Consider the following 25,305-nt stretch of genomic DNA (forward strand, 5'->3'; position numbering starts at 1 on the left):
AAATAAATAACCCAAACTTCCTATGAGTAGTATCAGAAAGTCCCTCTGAAAGAGATCTCAGGGGTCCACAAAACTGCCACATAAACGCCCTCCACTGAAACATGAGCTATGTTAGGAGAAGAGTCTGGGCCACCACATCTACCAGACAGTTCAGTCTATTATTATTATAGAAATCGCCTATAAAAATACCATTTCTTTTTACTAAAAATGCAGGATTTGTAGCCTCAGTTCGATGAATTACCAACATTTGGCTTCTGAAAGATGACTCTCAAGCTGCCTGGAGATAGGAAGTGGTGACAGTTTGTCCCCAAAGCAGCCAGCTGCGTGGGTGCAGAATGTTTTCTGTGCTGCCTTTCAAAGGTACCCAGGATGGTGCTGGTCCGGGCAGGGGATGAGAGTCAGGTGTAATCTTACAAGATGTGTGTTTTTCATGCATTCATATTTCAAAAGTAGGCACCTGGAAGCTCCAATCTGATGGCAGTGACATTTGCAAATGAAAATGTTTTTTAAAAATCATGTTTCAGTGCCACAATCGTATCAGCTATTTGCCCGACTGTCTGAATCTATTCAAGACGTGGTATCAGTGGAAAAGACACTGTCGCTGGATAATGGCTTCCTGCTGCTACCGAGTATCAAATGCCGAGTGTCAGTTTGCTTAGTAATAACATTGCTGTTTATCTTTTCTGGTGGTAATGATTATTTTTATTCTTATGCAACTTTTCTTATTGTGTTCTCCATATTCAGAAGATAAATTACAACCGTACATAACAGCTAACCACCACTTTCAAACAGTGGCAAACCTTGCCAGGCTGGGAGGGCTTCATAGCTGAAGGGTGAATTTGAGCTCGCCCGAACTTGTTTCTGTGATCGGAGCCGAGTGTGTTCCAGAACTCCCACCCAGCCTCATTAAACGTGGTGAGGCCCCTCCGACCCCGCCAAAAATTGATTTTCAAAAAAAAGCTAAAAAGTCCTGAGGGCTTTAGAGCTTAGCTAAAAACGGAAAACTCTTCTAGTCCGAAAGCAACACAGTCAATATAAAAGAAAAAAAAAAATAACAATGCTCTTTTAAGTGTATCCCACGGATCTGTAATGTTAGGGGCCCTAAAGAAGGTACTTTATTAAAACATCATCATTTTGATGATACATTGCAGAAGGAACAAAATAGCATGAAGGTTGGAATTCAGAGAAAATGGACTGGAATAAAGGTTGTTGTAACAACTAAGAAAACCTAGGAAACCACGTTAAAAAAAATGAAGTTCCATTCTTCACCCTAGCTTGATGTCTCTAACGATTGGAAAAGCTGAACGGGGAAGATATGGTTTGGATTTCCAAGTACACCAGGTGTCAGGCTCTGGAGGAAGCCACTGATAATTCTCTATGCAGATTCTTAAATGAGAAAAGTATTTCTTTCGCACCCAGGCCTTCTGAATGAAAAGCTAGTGGAAACCACAAGTTATGGGAAGTGAAGTCATCAAACTACTACCAAAACTTGTCAGTGTCTATACATGATCATCTTAAAAGGAAGAGGAAAAAAATGAGGAATCCTTGTTAGCTGGGAAACTTTTCTTTCTTTCAATGATTTTCAGGTTAGGGCTTGGTTCTGTTCTTTGTTAGAGGGGTAGGGAGAAATATTGATAGATATTCCTATCACCTAGCATGGCTATGGACTGGCTTGGGGCCTCTGGGTAAATTTTTGAACTATGATAAACCACGACTAAGCCTAGAAGGGCGTAGACGGTTGCACAAGACACACACCTACAGACCGCGCATTGTTGGCCACAGTGCACCCAAGGGCAGAATGCTGTCAGCGCCTTCTTGGGTATTTCCCAACCACACACACCCACAAGTGTTGTCTTTGAATCATGAGCTGATATAAACTTAATATTTTTCACATGTCATTTTGATTTGGTGACTATTTAAATAAGCTTGCGACATAAATTAGAAACCTTAAAAGCTTCTCAGAGCATAAAGCCTCATCCTCCACGGTGATTTGAAGAAGCAATTAGACATTCTTAAAATGTTGGGTATAGATTCTTTAAAATGTCTATATACTTTTGAAGTTGTGTATTAGGATTCTTGTCCAATTTTCAGCTTTCTGTCCTCCTTTTCAAGAGATATAGCTCACCGTCCTGAGGCTGTCTCCTGCCTTTGACTTGGTCATTGCAAGGCGTAGCTTCTGAATGTGTTTTTAAGCTTCCTAGTCACTCTAACATCATAAATGACAGAATAATTCATTCCTTTTCATTCATCCAACCATGTTTCAATACTGTAAATATTTGAAGAGATATTCTGTTGACTGATACCATCAATGAAGTTTTGTGTGTGTGTGTGTGTCTGAGTATGGAGGGATAAAGTAGGGGTGTGAAGGAATCAGGGTAGATTCAGTTATTTGCTTCCAAATATCTTCTGTTAGGTGTCCAAAAAGTATTTACTTAGTCTGTAAGTAAATTACATCTATTTTCTAGTTCTCTTTTTCTGAATTAAGCACTGTGTTAAGCCTCTGGTTTTTCACGTATAGGTAAAAAGCAAAAGGTTTAAATACTTTCATTGTAGGCTGTTCTTTTGCTGGCATGATTGCAAGTGGGAAAAATTGTAAAATTGAAAATACATACAGCTGGCTTGGCCATACTCTTCTCATAGTGCCATATAATTAATCTGACGTTTTTATATGAAGTGACTGCAGTGACATGTAAGTTAATTCTAACAGTCTGGAACAGTAAAACACCAAGGGAAATAATCAAAAAATAGGGAGAGATGGGGCCACCTGGAGAGCAGCAGTCACACGGGGATGGGCCCAGAGTCTGTTCCATTTGTTAGAGCTGTTGACACCACAGATGAAGAATCAAGAATGTTTCTTCACACAGGAAGGCTCCAGTCCAGTAGTTAGGGTTGCTAATACTGAGAAACCCAGGAATAGGAATAGTCCTTCCAACGCAGATTAAGTTCATTGGGAACACATGCAAAAGAGTTTGTTCTGTAACAAAAAGCACAACTACGACATGAAGAAAGATTGGCAGGAGGTGCCAGAGCAGGAAAGGAGCTGGGACTTCTGGGACAGACGGACACTGTGAGTCAGGGACAGCTTCGAGCATGGGCTGGCCCTCACTCTTCAGGGACAATAGACTATGTAGCTCAGAAACCCTTGGCAAGTTACTCAATGGCTCTGTAACTCAGTTTCTCCATCAGGAAAATCAAAATACTTTATAGAGCTGCAATAAGATTAAATCAGGGCCGGGTCCGGTGGCTCACACCTGTAATCCCAACACTTTGGGAGGCCAAGTGGGGCAGATCGCTTGAGGTCAGGAGTTCAAGACATGGGGGCCAACATGGTGAAACCCCATCTCTACTAAAATATAAAAATCAGCTGGCCATGGTGGCGCACACCTGTAATCTCAGGTACTCAGGAGGCTGAAGCAGGAAAATCACTTGAACCCAGGAGATGAAGGTTGCAGTGAGCCGAGATCATGCCACTGCACTCCAGCCTGGGCAAAAAGAAAAAAAAAAAAAAAGATTAAATTAGATAATCCATAAAGTTTTTAGCGGAGTACTTGATATGCTTAATACATGTTGGCTATTTTAACATTTTTTTCTCTGAATAGTAATTATTATTGTGAAATGGAAAACAAATTATGGAGTTTTAAATTAAGAGAAGAGACTAAGGAGTGTGTCAGAAATACCTCCAAATATAGAACAGTGTTGGGAGGAAGGTGGGCGTGGGCTGTGGGGGCAGGCTCTGTGCATATGTTCGTGCTCGCCTGCCCAAATAAAAAGTAAGGGAAAACCTAAACAGAAACTGTTCTAGCTGAAAAAATACTAAATTGGGCTTCCCAGGGAGGTTACGATGATCTGATCCTGGACTGATCTTACACAAATAGCCATTTGCCCTAGAAATCATGTTTAAACACTCAAGTCAGAGAACAGGCCCAGGTGATCTTAAAAGTTTTCTTTCAATTCAAGATGCATGCAGGATTTTCTGTTCAGTTAGAACTCTGTTTTTGCATAGCACATCGTCTCCCAAGGATGCACATCTGTCAGCATTTACCAAGGCCATGCACAGTGCTTTACTGAGCAGTAGAATGGCCACAGTGAGGATGTGGGTCCCAGCTGGACCCTGTGGTCCAGCCGCCTGGTTGTGAAATGTGGCCTCACTGTTGATTAGTTGGCCAGGTGTCCTTGCCTGTAAAACGGGGATAACAGTACCTACCTCATGGAGGTGTCAAGACTCTATAGTGTGCCCCGCACAGATGAACACTCAGTTCAATGTAGGGCTTATTAGATATCCACTTATTCCTCATGAGAACTATTTGAGGTAGGTATTATCCCATTGCTCAGGTGAAGAAATCAAAACTCAAGGCAAGTTTCAAACCCAGGTCTATGGGTCTTGGAGCTGAACATGCCAGGAAGTTCCTAAGACATGACTGAAGGGCTGTGCCAAAACTCTTGTGAATAATGGTGCCCTTACCTACCCCGCTCAGGTCAATACTGAGAGAAATGCTCTTCACTGGCTGTGTCTGTACCTCGCCCATCACACATCATGTTCTTTCCTGCCTCCGTGGCCTCTCTCCAGCTGAGCCCTCAGGCTAAAATCTCTTCTCCAAGCCCCTGTGCACTTCCCCTTCCTCCAGACCCTGCAGAGTCATCGCCTCCAGCAGGAGGCCTGCCCTGCCTGCCTAGGCCAGCTGGTTCCCTCTCCTCTGTCCTTCCATGACACCCAATGGGACCATATCATGCCCAGTTTAAGGCCCCAAAGAGAACAGGGAACATGGTGGGCATTCAGTAAATGAAGAAACAAAAAGTCTACTTATGTCAATTCTTAAAAAGTTCAGTTTCATTGTAATAGTACTTTTCATAGTAAAAAGGCAGTATAACCCTCTAATTTTTAAAAATGTTCTAACCACAGTCAGGGGAGGATTAATAAGCTTACTGGAGAATCAGCTACCCCTGAGTGGCCCTGTGATGGATTCTCCACAATGCCGAGTTCCTGACTTGTTATTGAGCTCATACTTTTTCTTATATTTCAAACTTGCCTTTCCTTTCTCCCCTACTTTCTTCAGTTCTATGTATCATTTAAGAAAATGATGCCACCTCAGGGAACAGGTACTAGAAACATTATATCCTCATAAGTAGATATAATTTGTTTTGTTTGTTTTTACTTAGAAGGTATTTCCCCCTTCTCTTAAATTACTTCTATCCATTTCTGTAACAAGCTCTGACTTAATTTTTGTCTGTGTTCATGAAATATAGATGAAATTTCTTGAGTCTGGAAATCTTAAAGAGCTATTCCTGGAATTTTTAACAGTTATAATACTTTAAACAAATTAAATGCTGTTTATGATAATGCAGACTTCTGAAACAACTAATTGACTAATGATATTTTTTACACTATAATTATCTCCAGCATAGCATTCTCTTTTCTAACAGAAAAACGTTTTATTATGGACATTCAAAAATATTTGCAAACACAGGGAGAATACAATATTGAACCCCTATTTTTCCAAACGTTTCGTGTATTAACCTAGCATTTCCTTCCCTTCCACCCACTTTGTTTCGTTCCTCTCTCATCTCAGCAGAAAGGAGGCAAAGGAACCCTTTGTTTGCAACACCATCTCCTCTTTCCAGGACTCCTTCCCTTCCTGCTGTCCTGAGTTTAGGTTGCACCTGTGGTGTCAGCTCTGCACATGCCTCTTATGTGCACACACACACATACACACACACCATCCCCATTGTGCATGCACACAACTTCCACACCTTCACCCAGCCTCCACCCTGGATTTATCTATCTTAGGTTTCAGACATTAGGAAAAAAAGTTGGTTGGGAATGCAAATTAGTAGCCATAAAAATGTATGAAGCTACAAGTGCTTCCAAAAACAAAATGGTTCAATGGAAATATACTCATTAGGCCAGGCATGGTGGCCCATGCCTGTAATCCCAGTACTTTGGGAGGCTGTGGCGGGAGGATCACCTGAGGTCAGGAGTTCAAGACCAGCCTGGCTAACATGGTGAAACCCCAACTCTACTAAAAATACAAAAATTAGCCGGGCATGGTGGCAGGTGCCTGTAATCTCGGCTACTCAGGAGGCTGAGGCAGGAGAATCACTTTGACCCGGGAGGCAGAGGTTGCAGTGAGCCGAGATCATGCCACTGCCCTCCAGCCTGGGTAACAGAGCGAGACTCACTCCCAAACAAAAATGAAAAAGAAAAGAAAGAAAAATACTCTTTAAATCAGATTTTAAAAAGTAATTTCCTGCTGAGTGGTGGGCTCACAGCAGATTGTTCTTCTGTTTTGCTGCTTCTTCACCCTCTATACTTTTCCCGTTGACAACATGAGCAGGTATCACTTTTGTAATTAAATATCTCCAAATGCTAAAGATGTCATTTGTAAGCAGCCTCTGAATCTCTTGGCCAGCAAAATAAATCTGGACCGGAATCTAAATGAAATCTTTTCCTAAAATCCAAACCTTATTTCCCATGGCTTGGAAGCCTAGACGTAGAGGAAAAAAGGCATTTCTTGGCAAAGGAGAGCCAAATGGATAAAAGGGCCCAACCACCGGTGCCCTTCCCTTTGCACTTCTTTCCCCAGCCTCACCCCTGAGCAGGATGCATCCGCCCGCTCTGGGTTGGTCGATCCTGCAGCAATGCAGATGAGCCCTCCCTCTGTAATTACCACGCATGGACCGCAGGGGAGAGTTGGAAGGATTAACCTGCCGGCCTCTCGGTAAAGCTGGGCCTGGTGTTGAGTTACATGCCTTGGTGCATGAGGTGGCATGGGGTGCCCTGGACAGCGCAGTATGGGAAGGGTGGGGTATATAGAGCCTGGAGCCAGAAGGCAGCTTTGGCAGAGTTGGCAGCCTCTTCAAGCTAAACTTCCTTAGCTGTAAAGCGACAAATCCCATAAGAGTTTTCAGGATTAAGTGTAGGGACACAGCATATAATGGAACAAGAGCTGCAAGGTAAATGGAGACGGAGCCTCACGTATACTACTCTTCTCAGAGGTTTCCATTTCCCTGGGAGTCCTCTTTCCCATCCCTCCTCAGACCTCTTTACAGTTGTAACGGCAGTTTGAAAGGAACCTAAGAAGTCTTGGGGTGTTTCAGTTTGGTTTGGTTCTGTTCAGTGTAGGGTATCTTCTCAGTCTACCAATGATTTCCTTGACCTCATTGTAAAGATTAAATGAGATACAAACCCTTAAAGCAGCCAGCTCACTCTTTGGCACATAATGCTATTCAATGAGTAGTAACTGGCATTAAAGCCGTTGTCTCCCGTAGGCTTGAACTTGACCATTGTGCCGATCACCACAGGGGCAGCATGCTGGGGTCTGGAGCCAGCTCTGTGTCTATCCAGCCATGCGTCCTTGAGTGTTATATATTTGGGACTCGGTGTCTCCATTTGTAAATGAGAGGCTGAATTTGGTTGTCCTGGAGATCCTTCACAGTTTGAGAAAGTATGCTGTGACACTTCAGAATGACAGGGTCTCCATTGAGATTTACTTGCCTCCTCTTTCGTCTCTCTGCTCAACCTCCTTTACACTGGTTGTCAACTCAGTTGAGACTTACAGAGTTTTTTTTAAAGAAATACAGATGCCTGGGCTTCATTCCCGACCAATTACATCAGAATAGCTGGGGGTGGGGAGCCAGCATCATTATTTTTTCAGAGTTGCCCAGGTGATGCCACCGTGTAGCCAGGGTTAAGAACCACTGCATTATGCAAATGACGTAGTCAAAGCAAGGCAAAACAGACAGGATTTGGGTAAGCCAGAAGCTGTGTCTGTGAGAAGGTGTGATTTCAGATGTGGCATCTTGACTCTGTCTCACTCCTAAATGTGCTCTTTTACTTACTGTCCCTGACAACATAGCCTGACACCAGTCCCCATTGCCCTTGAGACCAAATCTAAACTCCTTGACCTGGCTCACATGGCTTTTTACAATCTGGCTTCTGCTGCTCCAGCCTCGTTTCTCAGCCAGCCTGACTACACCCCAATAGAGAGTAATCACGTGGCAGGGTTTGGCTACAAGCCTTTGTATCTTCCCCACCCTTCTCCCTGCTTACCTAACCTTACCTCCCGCCCCTGTACCTGGCCAACTTCTTCTCCTTCAGGTCTCCGATGAGCTTTCTCTTTCTTCCCTGCCAACCCCAGATTGAGTTAGGTGATCCAGGTGCACCTCCTGAGCCCACTGTACACACCCAGTGACACACTTGATCACACTGTACCTGACCTGCACTCCCAGCCCCGACGACTTAAATTCCACAGAAGCAAGGACTGTGGCTGATTTACTACTGCATCCCCTGTATCTGGCATAGTGAGCCCCCACTAATACTGGTGGAAAGAGTGAATGAGTAACTGAATGATTACACAAGAAAGAAAGAAAGAGAAATTCTTAAGAACCTGAGTCACAGGAAATTAGAGAAATCAGGTTCATAAAATGAATGAATACACAAGAAAAAAATTCTTAATGAATGATTCACACTAAGCCAAATGTAGGATCCTAGCCCTATACTCTCTTTGACGTAAGACTATTCTTTAATGCACAGTATGGACAGCACACGATGCCAGGGAGAGTGGAGAAAACCAGACTCACTTCCCACCAAATAAGCTTGGTTTCCTCAGAGATTAGGTCTTGCATTACTTGCTCTATAAACAAGAGTAATCAACAGAGCACTATTTTTTTTTTTTTTAAGACAAAGTCTCGCTCTGTTGCCCAGGCTAGAGCGCAGTGATGCGATCTTGGCTCACTGGATTCCTCCATCTCCCGGGTTCAAGCAATTTCTGCCTCAGCCTCCAGAGTAGCTGGGATTACAGGTGCACGCCACCACGCCCGGCTAATTTTGTATTTTTAGTAGAGACGGGGTTTCACCATGTTGGTCAGGCTCGTCTTGAACTCCTGACCTTGGGATCTGCCTGCCTCGGCCTCCCAAAGTGCTGGGATTACAGGCATGAGCCACCATGCCCGGCCTCAGAATGCTAATATTAAAAAGCTAGTATTAACAGTGGAATTCAGTATCTGTTGTTTTTAATGAACTTTTTTTAGTGAACATATTTTTAGTGAACTTTCTAATCTTACTAGTTTATGAGATATGTACAGTAAAATAATACAGTGTTTGAGATATACCTCAGAATTACCAGTTGAAAGGAGAGTGAGGCACAGAGGTAGAGTTGAAACAAAATTAACCAGGAATTGACAGCTTTTGAAGCTGGTTGATGGTCATATGGGGGTTCATTCTATTATTTTCTCTGCTTTGGCATAAGTTTGAAATTGTTCAAAATAAAATGTTTTAAAAAGTAAAAAAAAAGTTAGTTAAAATAGTAATGATCATCCTTAAAAAACAAAAAGAAATTGGTGGAAGAAAGTCATTCTCAGCATTGCCACTTGATTCAATGAGCGAAAAAAAAAAAAAAAAAAAAAAATCCAAAACCAGCCATACGTCGTCTGGAGCCAGCTTGGTCTTGGTTAGTTGGAAAACAGGAATGTTCTCCAAGGTTAGTAAACTGTAATGAGTTCCACATAGTTTTCAGGCACCAGAGTTTACAAATCATTGCAGTTTGATTTGTAACTCCATTCACATGTCCACAAGAAATACAGCCTGTGCCGATTTTCCCCATTATTTGCTTAGCCAAACAATACTTTTCCACAACACAGCCCTGCAATCTCAAACACCACCCAGGGACGCCATTTTACGACCCTTGGCACCACATGTCCCCTCCGCCGTGTTTTCACAACTCCAACGTTCCTCCTTTTAAAGTTGGCAGAAATCAGCAGCCCTGCGTTTCTTGTCATTACTCCTAACGTTTGTTGCTTCCAATGGGGAACGTTTTCTTCTCCGAGAGGCTTTCACCTCCGCCAGGCCTGTGCCTCTGCGGCCCAAGCGCTCATCCCTTCCAGCCCTTTCCCCTTTCTCTCCACAACCCTTGCCGGCTCGGCTCCCACGGAGCCCACGAGACCTTTCCTGCCCTGGCAGCGCGCGTTTTTCAGCCCCTTCCATCAGGTCTGGCCGAGCTGGCCGCCGCGTTCCTTCCCACGGCCTGGCGGGGGCCTGCGGTTCCACCAGGCAAGGGGGCCCCAGACAGGGCCTGGGCCTTGCTTGCTGCCCTTTGACTGGACCCCCTCATGAGAAAAATTCCCTGGCTAGGGTTCCTCTTGTGCTGGGTGGAATCCAGGCCTTCCTCAGCTTTTCGTCTCCTCTGATCTTGGTGGAGGCCGCCTGAAGAGTCCAGTTCTCCCCACTCTCTCTCCCGCCCGGACGGCCAGGCGGCTTCTAGGTTACTCGCGGGCCAGCTCTGCAAGTTCTCGCTTCGCCTCTCCCTCCTGCTCTGCTCTTTGCAGCTTTTTTCTATTTTAACTACGTTAGAAGTGAAGATGCTTCATTGTATCCACACCCGATGTTGTTTTTTATTCTTGGTTTTTGCATCCTAAAAACCATTTAAATGACACTTCTCTCCTATTTTTAGAAAGGTCTATAAACAATGCACTTCCAGGATTGTTCCTTTTTCTCCTTAAATCCTGTGCCTTAGCACTTGCAGTCTTCTAAGAGTTGCTTTTATAGAAATTTTTGTTGGCTGGTTTGCAATACTTTCTATTGCTGTGCATTTTTTGAGCTCACCATGAGCACACTGAATTTCCTCATCAACCCCGAGAAAAAGTTAAAGTTATTTTATAAAACAAAGTGAGACTTAATTTTTAAAAAGAAATGGAGACAAAGAAGTCGATTCACCTAGATTACAGCTAGTAACTAGCCAAACCCCATTCTCATTCCGCACTCCTCAGTCCTGATTCCTTTACACGTTCACTCCGTATAGGTTTATTAATCACTCATTCTGTGCAAGCGTACATCCAAGTCTAGACCTGAAAATGAGAGTTTATCTAAAAATTTAAAAACAGGATTTTTAAAAGAACAAAATACCTACTTTTCCTCTCTTAGTAAAGTGACAGGATCACTGATACTGACTTATTTCGGTATAGGTGCTTGGATTTCATTGTAAAATTCTCACTCCCCGAATATATGGCAGAAATAAAACTCTAGACCATAAGCTTTCATTCGATATTGGTAATTCTTTTCATTCCAATTGTTGTAAGGGAGGCCCCTCTAGGACCAGACAGACTGTGCACAGATCCCCCAATGCTGCTTAACTAGTTGGGCAAGTTAGTCATCTTTTCAAGCCTATTTCTTCATCTTTAAAATGAAGATAATGGGTTTGTTACATATATAAAGTACTAAGGATGGTACAAGGCATCTGGAAAGCACTTAATATAGCTCCCTTTTCTTCCCCTGTCAACTGGAAATTTATCATGTTATTAAGAGTGAAGAGTAAAATGTTTTAATAATAGGCAAACAAATCTCATTCTTTTTCATCCTGTATCAAATTGTCCTGGAAACATTAGAAGTAAGTAACTAAGCATAGTTTAGTTTCAAGCCTACTGTTTGATTGATGTGCCAGTGAGAAATGAATGACTAGGTGACATGCAGTGAAAGAATCCCAAAAAGGTTGTAATCCACACCCTAGATAATCACGGGCAATTCATGGAAAGTTGGATAAAACACTAGCTCAAAAATATTTATTGAATTTTAGAAAATAACCCTACCATATGTACTTGCTTTCCTCTTTGCCCTTACTGCCTTCAGAGTAAGGTAACATGGGTTTTTAAAAATGATTTTAAAACATGAGTTTTAAAATTATCTTTAAAAGATTTTTGTTGAAACAAAAATTCACATGCCTTTCTTTTGGGGGAGAGAGGAAAGTAGCTTTCCTACTTGTTTGTTTGTTGTATTTTAAGAGGGGTGGAATTATTGATTTATCATTACACCTGCCCCACTTCAACCTAAGATTAGAAAATGTATAATTTCAAGATCTTCAGAGCAACAGAATGATGTTATTCCAAATCAGAGAGAGATTTGTTAGGAGATCAGCAAAAGCTTTTCGTTAAAAAATGGAGCTATTTGCCTGCCCACACTGTTAATGAAAGTAAAATGTACCTTTTGGTACAGGAACTGATTTCTAGTGTGTAAATTCTATTCTATTCTCTGATATGGAATGTTTGCATGTCATTAGCCAGCCCTCTGTGTTTTCACAGTATAGATATGACCACCTTCTATTAACTGAGCATATACTAATGTGTATAGGTTCAGCCTTTATTAATGGGATAAATGATAGATGCAAAACACTTTTAACTGCAGCACACCATACAAATGTTCATTCCAAAATTGGGAAAAGCATATTATGGATTCTTGTTTTTAAGCGTAGTTACTCATGTTCCTGAACAGGTCATATTTTGGGGGTGGCCAAATATTTTTTTGTAATGATGCCTGGCTGTTAAAAATGCTTTTTGCTGAGACCTAAGAAACTGTAGTGTCTATTGTTATTGGAAAACATATTCACCTAGATGAGTGGTATTTTAAATTATTCTTTTTTTATCATTAAATGTAGGTGTCAACATATAGACTTTGCCTTATTTTTAGAAAGTTTGGGATTCATGGGTGACAAAAACTCAGAAAACAATTTCTTAAAAACAAAATTGCTTTTTTAGTAGAATCTGTTTCAAAGACACTTTGGAGCAATAACATTTTTTAAGTAGCAGAAAAGCTTGTTTTAAGTAACACGGGGAAAGATGTGACCTTCCATTACAGTGACAGCACTTAGCCATAATCACCACATCAGGAACATTTTCTTTGCAGGTGAAAGACAGTGAATAAAAGAATTTATTTGACAGAGCCTAGGACTATTTTGAATGGTCTCATCCTGAGATATTTATCAAGCAGGGACCAACACTTTGCAGACAATCGTGATTTTTCCCTACTGCCATCTTCAAAAGTGCTACCTTTGACAGTGATAAAAGTCACCTCTTAGTCTCAGTGGCTGAACAATTGATCTAATTGTCTTCACTGTTCCCTCTTTTCTATCACAGAATCGGAAGACTTTTTGATGGTACAGAGCCCATTGTTTTGGACAGTCTCAAACAGCACTATTTCATTGACAGAGATGGACAGATGTTCAGATATATCTTGAATTTTCTACGAACATCCAAACTCCTCATTCCTGATGATTTCAAGGTGAGGGATCCATGTTAAATCACCAATAGCATAAATATGTGATTTTTTTTATGTGCTCCAAAAACATATTTCTAGTTCTACATTATTAACATACACCAACTCAAAAGGTGCCAGAGTTCTCTTTCACATGGTTATGCTGTATTCATGAAATAGTGGATATGGTCATTAAACTTCTACATGACTAAAATAGGATCACTTTGCATTTAAAGAATTGAATTATAATTCACTTGAACAAACTGAAAAGGAGTTGATTAAATTCAAAGCTCATTTCTGATATGTCTTAGAGAGCTAGAGAATAAAAGAAAACTTTCTTAGCTTAATGAAGACTTCCCCTCCCCGCTCCCAGAAATCGAAAGCATACATGAACAGTAAAATTTTAGAATTGTTCCCTTTACAGTTAGAAACAAGTGTTAAGGTTAGTCACGCTGAGATAGCCCACGTTGTGCTGGTAACTCTAGGCAATGGAGTCAGACAAGGAGAACAAATAGAAAGTGTTAATATTAGAAGGGAATTTACGAAAATGTAATTTTTGCAGCTGATAATGTTTCTTCAAATGGATGATTCTAAAGAGCCAACTTAATGCTATTAAAACTTATAAAGAACTCATTAAAGCAGCTCAATTCAGGATCAATATACAGCTTTTTTTTTTTTTTTTTTTTTTTTTTTTGAGACGGAGTTTCGCTCTTGTCTCCCAGGTTGGAGTGCAGAGGCGTGATCTTGGCTCACCGCAACCTCTGCCTCCTGGGTTCAAGCAATTCTCCTGCCTCAGCCTCCTGAGTAGCTGGGATTACAGGTGCCCACAACCACGCCAGGCTAATTTTTCCTATTTTTAGTAGAGATGGGGTTTCGCCATGTTGGGCAGGCTGGTCTCAAACTCCATACCTCAGGTGATCCGCCTGCCTCAGCCTCCCAACATGCTGGGATTACAAGCATGAGCCACTGTGCCCGGCCAGTCAATAGCCTTTTTAGAGAATAGCAAGAGCCAATTGTAAACTATAATAGAAAAATATACAGCAAAAATTATAACACCTAGGAATAAACCTAACAAGAGACAAGCAAAGGCTGATTAAGAAAACCACAAATCTCTCCATACAACTGTAAAACAGTTGAATAAATGAGGAAACATTCTAGGTTCCTGGATGGGAAACCTCAATATTGTTAAGATGTCAGTTATCCTCAAATTATTCTGTATAGTCAGGACAAATCCACTTAAGTAATAGAGTTTTCAAAATGAAATTTGAACCATTTATAAAGTTTGTGTAGAAGAAAAAAAAGTGTAAGGATAGCTAAAAAAAAAAAAGTATTTCTGGTCATAGTGATGGTGATAAAGGTGGGTAATGTGGATGTGTCCTACCAATGTCAAAACAGACTTTCGAGCTATGTTAATTTAAAGGTGTGGTTCTGACAGCGCTGAAATATACAAATCAATGGAGAAGAGTAGGGTCCAGAGATAGATGTACAGGTACACAGGAATTGGATGTACTATAAAGGTGGCATTTCACATCAGTGGGAAAAGAAAGCAGTAGTCAGTAATAGGCGCTGAGACGATCAGCACTGAGACATTTGAGGGAATTGTAAAGCCAGAGCCCTGCCCTACATCATAAATTCACAAAATTTCAAAAATAAATACAAAAACAAGGGCAATAAAAGTATTAGGAAAAAATACAAAGAAATTTCTTTTTTTTTTTTTTTTTTTTGAGACGGAGTCTCGCTCTGTCGCCCAGGCTGGAGTGCAGTGGCGTGATCTCGGCTCACTGCAAGCTCCGCCTCCTGGGTTCACGCCATTCTCCTGCCTCAGCCTCCCGAGTAGCTGGGACTACGGGCGCCCACCACCTTGCCCGGCTAGTTTTTTGTATTTTTTAGTAGAGACGGGGTTTCACCATGTTAGCCAGGATGGTCTCGATCTCCTGACCTCGTGATCCACCCGTCTCAGCCTCTCAAAGTGCTGGGATTACAGGCTTGAGCCACCGCGCCCGGCCCTGAAATTTCTAAAAGTATAATTTTGAGGCAGAAAGGGCCTGTCTAAATGAGACTTCCTACCCAGAAGCTATCCTTTAAAAAAAAAATAGTTGAGTTAAAGACATCATATACAAATAAAAGATAAGTGTGAGACCATAAGAAATATTTGCAACAAAAGATGAATACCTGTCCTAAAAGATCTATCTTAAAAATCTGTAAGAAACATACAAACAACCCAGTGGAAAAAATTTTTTAGCTATGAACAAAATTTTCCCAAAGAAAAAAACAGAAATTGGCATTAAACATTTGAAAAGGCATTCAGTCTCTTTTGTATCAAAGAAACAAAAATAAAATGAGATACTCCCTTTTATCCATTAGATTGGCAAAATTTTAAAAGATGTATAATATACAGTGTTAGGGAACATACAGTGTGGTTGGAAGTAAAAATCATTAAACATTTTTGGAGGACAATTCAGGAGTAAATATTAAAGTTTCAAATACACATACTCTTTGATCTGCTAGAAATAGTCACATAAATATGTAAAGATATTTATATGTAGGATGTTTATTATAGTCATGTTTATAATAGCAAAAACTGGACTTTCTAAAAAAGAAAGTTCAGCAGTGGCAAATGGTTACAAATATTATAGACTATCCATACTATGGACTAGTTTGAAAGATGTGTTAGATCTATATCTGTTGATATGTGCGGGGGAAATCCCATAATTCCATGATTCAGTGAAAATATTAAGTTGCAGAACCATATGTATAGTATGTTTCTATTTATGTAAAAGATCAGGTATGTATGCATATATAAATGCATAGAAAAAGATCCAGAAGGGTAGATCCCAAGTTCATGAGAAGCTCAGGGGCCCCTTATTTATCTTCTCCTTCAGGATTTTGAACAGTGGGGCACATGCCAAGGATTATTAGCCAAATGGAAAAGAGAGCACAGAGGAGTTGCATCATGTGCACATTTATTTTACATGGAAACAACTATATGCAACTGGCAAGAAAATAGAGAGAGTGTAATAACTGCAGCCAGTGAATGAGCTTCCCGCAGCCCTGGAATGAGCCTGAGGAAGGCGCAGGAGCCCACTGCTCCCAGCCAAGGGCAATTCCCAAGGCCCCCTCAATGGCGTGCATCTCACTGCACTGAGCTTGATTCCAGGGTTTGAAGACATGCGGGCTTGGTTTGTGCAACATGGCTCCTAAGCAAAAGCCGCTTCATCAGTAGTGATCTCTTCCAGCTCAGGAAAGGAAGCATATTGAGGAGCGATTTCTTTTTTATTATTATTATTGTTATTATTTTATTTCAAGTTCTGGGATGCGTGTGCAGGACGTGCAGGTTTATTACATAGGTAAACATATGTCATGGTGGTTTGCTGCACCTGTCAACCCATCACCTAGGTATTAAGCCCTGCATGCATTAGTTATGTATCCTGATGCTTTCCCTCCTCCTACCCCTACAGGCCCCATTGTGTGTTGTTCCCCTCCCTGTGTCCTTGTGTTCTCATTGTTCAGCTCCCACTTATAAGTGAGAACATACAGTTTTTGGTTTTCTGTTCCTGTGTTAGTTTGCTGAGGATAATGGCTTCTAGCTTCATCCATATCCCTGCAAAGGACATGATCTCGTTCCTTTTTATGGCTGCATGGTATTCCAAGGAGCAGTTTCTAATATGGTACCTTCCTAGAGGCTGTTCAAGGATAATTTTCAACGTAGTGTATACAGTTTTTTCTTGGCATGACAACTTTTGAACCTCTTTCCTGCCTTTTTCTCCATGCTACTTTATTAATTTGAGCAAAAATTTTATCCAGGGCTCTCAGATCATAGCTGAATTAGACAGCACTCTGCAGGCCCAAGGCCAAAGTGCAGTCTCTACCTCCAGCCCTCAGTCTGCACCTGGGGTCACACACTCTCAGACATGATCAAGGGAACTGACTGGGTTTAGACAGCAGCCCCACGTCTTCGAGGCCACGGCTGATGAATAGCATAGTTGAAGAGAGCAGGCCAGCATCCCACAGCAGCTGCAGGTGAAACAGAGAGACCTAGGGAGAGAACGAGGCCTGTTCTCAAAAGCAGGTGCTTGCTGCACGTGGAGACAGGAAGAGGAGTCAGGAAGCTGGGTCCCTGCTCAGGGCACAGATTCCAGCAGTGATCGGCCGCTAGTCCAACCTGGCGCCACCAATGTCAGGCGCTCCCCAGTCAGCTCTGGACCCTTTCCCACTTTGGGGAGCAAGTAAGCTCTTGTAGAGAGAAGGGCCAAAGCATGATGTGGAGAGGTGGGGGAATGACTTCTTACTCTCTCATCTTTTCCTAGAGGAAAGGCAGTAGAATTGGAAAGAGGTAAGGGAGAATATTTCACTTTTAGTTCCATATGCTTTGGTATGAATTTTATCATTAGTTTTTACAATGAGCAGGCATTCACATAGGACTTAGGTCATTAAAATAAAACAATAAAATAACAATTTTAAAATAAAGTTGTCAAAAAAGAAGTCAAGTCGTCACAGCTACGGACATGTATACTAGTAAGGAAAAACTGCCATAGGATTTCGTATTTTTTGCTAAGTTATATATGGCCTGGACTTCATCAGGAGAAGGTTTGGTTAGTACAAATATGAAAATCACCTCATGTTTAGCTGATCGCATTTCCAAATACTGACTCAGAATCCCTGCCTGGATAGTTCATTCGCTCTTTAAACTTTACATGCCCAAAAATGAGCTCCCTCTGCCTGCCTCCCCCTCTGCCACCACCACCACCAAGAACAAAATCTGCTCCTCTTCCTTTGTATCCTATCTCGGTAAAAGATGCCAGATCCACCTACTTGCTCAAGGAAGGAACCTGCAGTCCTTCTGGACTTTTTCCTCTTCTTTGCCTCCCACACGTGATCTGTCAGTGCGTCCGTCATCTTAACCTCCTGGACGCATCGCGAATCAGTCCACGGCCCTCATCCTACCTCCCTAGCCCAAGGCCCAGCAGCTCTCTGGACTCCTTGGAATGGCTTCATAATTGGAGTCCACTCTCCCACTCTTAACCCCTTTTTGACTCATTCTCTGCATGGAAACTGAGATGCTTTTTTAAAATTCAACTTTTAATTTTGACATCATTATAGATTTGCATGCAGTTATAAGAAATAATAGAGATGCTGTGTTACCCAGCTCCCCCCAGTAATAACATCTTGCAAAATACTATCACAACCAGGATATTGACAGTGATACAGTCAAGGTTCGGAACAGTTCCATCACCACAAGGATCCTTCCTCTAGTCCTTTGACAGTTACACCCACCTCTCTCTCTCCCGGCCACTATCTCCTACCCCATCCCTGACCATGTGACACTTTTTAAAAAGGATACTGTATCAGGAGTTTCTCCTGCTTGAAACTCTGCAGGGACTTTCTCTTGTTCCTGAAACTGTGGAATGAAGAAGATAAACCAAGCTTTTCAAGAATTAAAGTTAGTTCGACTCAGAAGTCTTACTGAGGTCCTACACAGGATTTCAGCCCACAGCTTGTATACAGGCGGTGGAGGTTCAGTACTCGGAAAATCACATGATGCTTGCTCAGACGCCACAAGCAGAATACATCGAGCTTTGGGTGTAAGAGTACAGCGTGTTATAGATTACAGAAGCGTCCTCACCAACCTGTCAGACGTTATCTCATATGGAAGAAAAGGCAAGGACTAGGGTCATGTATCTCTTAAGGAATGTAGTGACTCAGGCAGGAGACCTGGGGGTGCCGTATGCTCGGCTCTGTTGTGTCTTCAAGGCATTTTCCTGGAGAGCTGCACGTCCTCCCAGAGTCAGAGGGTCAAGCAGAAATGAGCAGCCACGGCTTCTTCCATTCATTCCTCTGTCTCACAGAGCAAAGCACCACATCCCTGTCACAGCCCACAAGGCCCAGAAGGCTCTAGCCTCTGCCCACCTCACCCACTGTCACCCTCCACATGTCCCTACAGGACTTCTCTCTGTCCCTCAGACACACCCTCCTCTTGCCCCCTGACAAATGCCCCTCTGTGCGCCTACACAGCCATTCCCCTGGCCTTTACTGGAATTCAGGACTCATCTTTTTCACCACATCCCCCAGCAAACCTACCTGGGCCCAGGGTAGCTTAGGCTCACCTGTACCCCCGATTCTCCATGCACACGCAGTGTGTCTATCACTCACTGTGCAGCACCATCTGGCCAGCTGTGAGGTAGGGATGCTCCCGGCCACGAGAGTGGGAACAGCCAATGAACAGCGGCTTACACTGTTGGAGATTCATTTTTCTCACGTGAGAAGTCAGAGGCCTGTGGTTGTTGGCAGAGGTATCTGCCCAGCAATGTTATCAAGGACCAGGAGGCTTTCTGTCTTTTCGTTTTGCCATCCTCAGTGTTGACATTCTGGCCTCATGCCTGTCACCTCAAGATCATATGGTGACTGCATCACGGCACCAGGCATCGCCATTCCAGGCGTCACATCCTCAGTCAAGGCAGGAAAAAGGGGCAGACAGCTTTTCAACTCACAAGACTCTGTCCTTGTCAGACAATCCCACAGAAGACTTTCCCTTTGTGGCTCATTGGCCAGAACGGAGCCTCCCGTTGGTGGCTGAGAAAGGGATTTTTTATTTATTTATTTATTTATTTATTTTTTGCTTATTTTTAGCCTCTGTAGTAAGAGAAATAGGCAAGGGAGAGAGGTTGAAATGGCTGTTAGCGAAGCTAGCCAGCAGCATCTGTCCCACACGCTCAGCACCTGCCACATATTAAGCATGTAAATATTTGTGGAATGAGTGAATGAACGCATGGATGGGTAAATAGATGAGTGGAGTGAGGTTCACATTCAAACTAGGCTCTGGCTCCCACAGTTTATCTGAAACCTGCTGATCTACTTTCTGATGTTTGGACTCTGGATATTTTGTGTATATATCTTCACTTCCTTGCTGCATTTTATAAAGTTCTTGCAGGCAAGGACTTTTTTTTTTTTTTTTTTTTTTTTTTTTTTTTTTTTTTTTGAGATGGTCAGTGTTGCAATCTTGGCTCACTGCATCCTCTGCCTCCCAGGTTCAAGCGATTCTCCAGGCAGGGACATTTTTATGTTTTTCCAGAGGATATTGTGTGTTGGGCACATAATCATTGCTTAGTATTAATTCATTGAAATACAGCAAAAAAGGGTTAAAAGAGATGCAGGAAACTGCAATCTAAATATGAGTAGGCAATGCACTTCTTTTCAAAGTTATATAGGACTAAGTAGAAAATACAAAACAGGTATATAATATCATCATTGTGTGCTGCTTATCAGAATAATATTAATTTATAATTCCCATTATTAAAAAGGATGCAGGCTGCAGGGAATCACAAACGAATATATTGGGAATTACAGTTAGAAATGATAATAGCCATTCATTTTTAGTTGCAGTATGTTCCAGAAACTGAGCCAGGTATTTTAGGCATGTACTTTGGTTTAACGCTCAGCACATAAACCTACATAGCAGTCGTTATTTTTCCTCCAAGAGCATTCAGGTTAGATGCTGGGGAGGGAAAAACGTCCACACGGAGTTCAGCTGCGGCCGGTTTCCTTAAGGACTCACCCGCCCACCTGCCGAGGATTGGCACAGCTGCTTCTCTGCACCTTTTGCGTGCTTCCTGAGGATTCCAGAGCCTTTAAAGACCTGCTATTTATCAATCCTAAGTACCAAACACACCCTTTAATTGGCTAAGGATTTAGCTGTAACCCACGCTTGAGGAAAAACAAACAAAAGCATGTCAAATGAAACTCACGTATCCCAGGGCCTTAAAACATTTCCCACAGAACCTCTGGGTGACAGGCTGTAAATTACAGTACCGGGTGTTCTGGAACCTGGGAGGGGCAGCGGAAGCTGAAGGGGTCCTTCCGCTCTGGTGGCTGGTGATGGAACTGCATCAGCAGGAGCAGTGCAGTTTACAGGAGTCACAAATACAGGTACACAGAGGAGCTTTGAGTCTGTGCGTCCCGAACAGTACTATTGGTGCTTTCTTCCTCGTCAGAGTTTTCTCTTTTACCTGGGAGGGACATGGTTTTTGGGGTTTTTTGGTTTCTTTGAGGTCTTGCTCTGTCGCCCAGGCTGGAGTGCAGTGGCGCAATCTCGGCTCACTGCAACCTCTGCCTCCCGGGTTCAAGCAGTTCTCTTTCCTCGGCCTCCCAAGTAGCTGGAACTACAGGCGTGTGCCACCACGCTCGGCTAATTTTTACATTTTTAATACAAACGGGGTTTCACCATGTTGGCCAGGCTGGCTTCAAACTCCTGACCTCAAGTGATCTGGCTGCCTCAGCCTCCCAAAGTGCTGGGATTATAGGTGTGAGCCACCGCGCCCAACTGGGACATGGTTTTTTGCATGAGGAGAGAATCTCTTTCACTACGTTTGCTGGGGAGAATGTTGGTTGATTACCTGCTTCTCTCCCTAGCCGTTTAATACTGCGTGAGCAAGTGCATGCAATCCTGAAAAAACAAGATCCTCCACCCCTAAAATCTCATTCTGCAAATGTGCTGTCCAAGCTGGATACCCATTTCATCTTTGAGATAATTTCATATTTTAGAACACCATTTCAGTGGCAGCCGCTTGTGTCCTGGCTTCCATGGAAAGCTGTTGAGATCTGGTCTCTGCATAAGTGACTGCAGAGCTTTTCTGCAGTGTTTTATTATGGACATGACTGCCCCTCTTCCCTTAATTTTCCCCTCCCTCCAGTTTTACTGATTTGCTCATTTTTGCTTTATGCCCTGCACATGCACATGTACGCATGCATATTCACACATGCACACATGTGGTTGCAGCTCTCAGCACACCAAGAGTCTAGAGCTTTGGCCCCATTTTTTATGGAGAACCATACAATTCTCTCTCTCTCTCTCTCTCTCTCTCTCTCCGTAGCCTTGTATCTTTAATGTTGTCTTTGGTAAGTGTCCCCCATGTTGCTCACATCTTTCATGTTCTATCTGTATGAATGTCCACCATTCCTAGACATAGACAAATTTTCTGGCAGGCAGCTCCCAACTTACCTAGCCCTGGATATGTTCAAAAGTCTATTGGGTATTTTTTAAATTAATTTAAAAAAATTTTTTTTTTTTTTTTTTGAGACAGAGTCTCGCTCTGTCACCCAGGCTAGAGTGCAATGGCACGATCTCGGCTCACTGCAACCTCCACCTCCTGGTTCAAGTGATTCTCCTGTCTCAGCTTCCCAAGTAGCTGGGATTACAGGCACCCACCACCATGCCCAGCTAATTTTTGTATTTTTAGTGGAGATGGGTTTTCACCATATCAATAGGCTGATCTTGAACTTCTGACCTCAGGTGATCCACCCACCTCAGCCTCCCAAAGTGCTAGGATAACAGGCATGAGCCATTGTGCCCAGCCTTAAAAAAATTTTTTGAGACAGGGTCTTGTGCTGTCACCCAGGGTGGAATGCAGTGGTGCAATCATAGCTCACTGCAGTCTCAGCCTCCCAGGCTCAAGCAGTCCTCCCGACTCAGTGCCCCCGCAGTAGCTGGGGCTGCAGGCTTGCACCACCACACTCAGCTAAGTTTTTTTTTTTTTTAATTTATTTTTTATTATTATTATACTTTAAGTTCTAGGGTACATGTGCATAATATGCAGGTTTGTTACATATGTATACTTGTGCCATGTTGGTGTGCTGCACCCATCAACTCGTCAGCACCCATCAACTCGTCATTTACATCAGGTATAACTCCCAATGCAATCCCTCCCCCCTCGCCCCTCCCCATGATAGGTCCCGGTGTGTGATGTTCCCCTTCCCGAGTCCAAGTGATCTCATTGTTCAGTTCCCACCTATGAGTGAGAACATGCGGTGTTTGGTTTTCTGTTCTTGTGATAGTTTGCTGCGAATGATGGTTTCCAGCTGCATCCATGTCCCTACAAAGGACACAAACTCATCCTTTTTTATGGCTGCATAGTATTCCATGGTGTATATGTGCCACATTTTCTTAATCCAGTCTGTCACTGATGGACATTTCGGTTGATTCCAAGTCTTTGCTATTGTGAATAGTGCCGCAATAAACATACGTGTGCATGTGTTTTTATAGCAGCATGATTTATAATCCTTTGGGTATATACCCAGTTATGGGATGGCTGGGTCATATGGTACATCTAGTTCTAGATCCTTGAGGAATCGCCATACTGTTTTCCATAATGGTTGAACTAGTTTACAATCCCACCAACAGTGTAAAAGTGTTCCTATTTCTCCACATCCTCTCCAGCACCTGTTGTTTCCTGACTTTTTAATGATCGCCATTCTAACTGGTGTGAGATGGTATCTCATTGTGGTTTTGATTTGCATTTCTCTGATGGCCAGTGATGATGAGCATTTTTTCATGTGTCTGTTGGCTGTATGAATGTCTTCTTTTGAGAAATGTCTGTTCATATCCTTTGCCCACTTTTTGATGGGCTTGTTTGTTTTTTTCTTGTAAATTTGTTTGAGTTCTTTGTAGGTTCTGGATATTAGCCCTTTGTCAGATGAGTAGATTGCAAAAATTTTCTCCCATTCTGTAGGTTGCCTGTTCACTCTGATGGTAGTTTCTTTTGTTGTGCAGAAGCTCTTTAGTTTAATGAGATCCCATTTGTCAATTTTGGCTTTTGCTGCCGTTGCTTTTGGTGTTTTAGACATGAAGTCTTTGCCCATGCCTATGTCCTGAATGGTACTAGGTCTAACATTTAAGTCTCTAATCCATCTTGAATTAATTTTCGTATAAGGAGTAAGGAAAGGATCCAGTTTCAGCTTTCTATTTATGGCTAGCCAATTTTCCCAGCACCATTTATTAAATAGGGAATCCTTTCCCCATTTCTTGTTTCTCTCAGGTTTGTCAAAGATCAGATGGCTGTAGATGTGTGGTATTATTTCTGAGGACTCTGTTCTGTTCCATTGGTCTATATCTCTGTTTTGGTACCAGTACCATGCTGTTTTGGTTACTGTAGCCTTGTAGTATAGTTTGAAGTCAGGTAGCGTGATGCCTCCAGCTTTGTTCTTTTGACTTAGGATTGTCTTGGAGATGCGTCAGCTAAGTTTTCATTTTTTGTAGAGACAGAGTCTCACTATGCTGCCATAGGTTGATCTCAAACTCCTGGGCTCAAGCAATCCTCCTGCCTCAGCCTCCCAAAGTGCTGGGATTACAGGTGTGAGCCACCACCACAACCAACCTCTATTTTTTATGTTTAATAACGTTTTAATATTATAGAAGAAGTACATGTACATTGTAGAAAATTTAAAAATATAAACAAACCAAAAGAAAAAAAAAACTATACCATATGTTCCCACCACTCAGCTTGCCAATGGTAAAACATTAGTGAGTAGCCTTCTGGATCTTTTCCTGTGCTTATTTTGGACAATAACCTTTACCTTTCCATTTTCAAAAAAAAAACCAATTATTTCCTCTAATTCCGCAATTATATTCGAGTTTCCCTGCTTGACCCCACAATGCCTTTTACAGCTTGCTGGAGACTGGGCCTTGTCGTGTGTAGTTTAGCTCATGAATCTGTCCCCTGATTTCCTGTAAACTGGAAGTCATCTCTAAAGACATGATGGGTTTAAGTTAGACATGTTGGGGAGAATACATCACAGTGATGCTGTTTGCTTCATGTTACATCACAGTAGCAAAGGCATGTGGTTGAGCCACCATTAATGATGCTAGGAATGAACTGATCATTGGATCAAGGTGAGTTGCATGCTCCTTAGGCTGCAATAAAAACGATCTCTGTCAAGCTCAGAGTAACATTTGGGGCCAAACAATTCTTTGTGATGGGGGTGTCCTGTGCAATGTAGGGTTTTCAGCAGCATCCCTCCCTACCCATCAAATTCCACTAGCACCCGCTTCCTGGTTGCAACAACCAAGAGTGTCTCCAGACCTTGCTAAATGTCCTCTAGTGTCAAAATTACTCCTGCTGGAGAACCAGTCGCCAGCTTAAGGAAAAGTTAAAGGGAGTATTGACAGGAAGCGCTTACTAGTTTATCTCACAGAATTAGTGGAAGCTTTCTCTCAGGGGTGGAAGCACCAGGACCGCCCTGAGGACTTCAATTGCAGGAGCTGCCATTAACATGTGCCAGTCTCAGCAAGCCCAGGGCCTCTTTTCCCTCCCTTGGTCCTACAGAGACACCATCTGATTGGCTCGGCTTGGCTCCGATGCCTGCCCTTTAGCCAATGTGGCAACACACACATTGCTTCTAGGTCCTCATTCCTGTGGGTAGAACTTTCTCGGAGAAGGCAGAGTGGCAACCTGGGTAGGCCCCCACTCACTGGAGTTTCTTCACCGGTACTTGCGGGAGTGCCCACTCAGGACGTGCCC

The 25,305-nt window shown here is 42.6% G+C and overlaps 1 protein-coding gene across 5 annotated transcripts in view; it reads left to right on the forward strand.

Annotated features, from left to right (window-relative positions):
* The window catches only part of KCTD1 (potassium channel tetramerization domain containing 1), a 622,936-nt gene that overhangs the window by 586,654 nt on the left and 10,977 nt on the right, over nt 1-25,305 (forward strand). For all 5 annotated transcript variants that reach the window (XM_050767132.1, XM_050767133.1, XM_050767136.1 and 2 more), the window contains one exon: nt 12,898-13,042. In XM_050767132.1, the coding sequence (XP_050623089.1) occupies nt 12,898-13,042 (145 nt within the window). The remainder of the gene's footprint in view (nt 1-12,897; nt 13,043-25,305) is intronic.

Source organism: Macaca thibetana, chromosome 18 (genome assembly GCF_024542745.1).
Source record: "Macaca thibetana thibetana isolate TM-01 chromosome 18, ASM2454274v1, whole genome shotgun sequence".
Classification (NCBI taxonomy): domain Eukaryota; kingdom Metazoa; phylum Chordata; class Mammalia; order Primates; family Cercopithecidae; genus Macaca; species Macaca thibetana.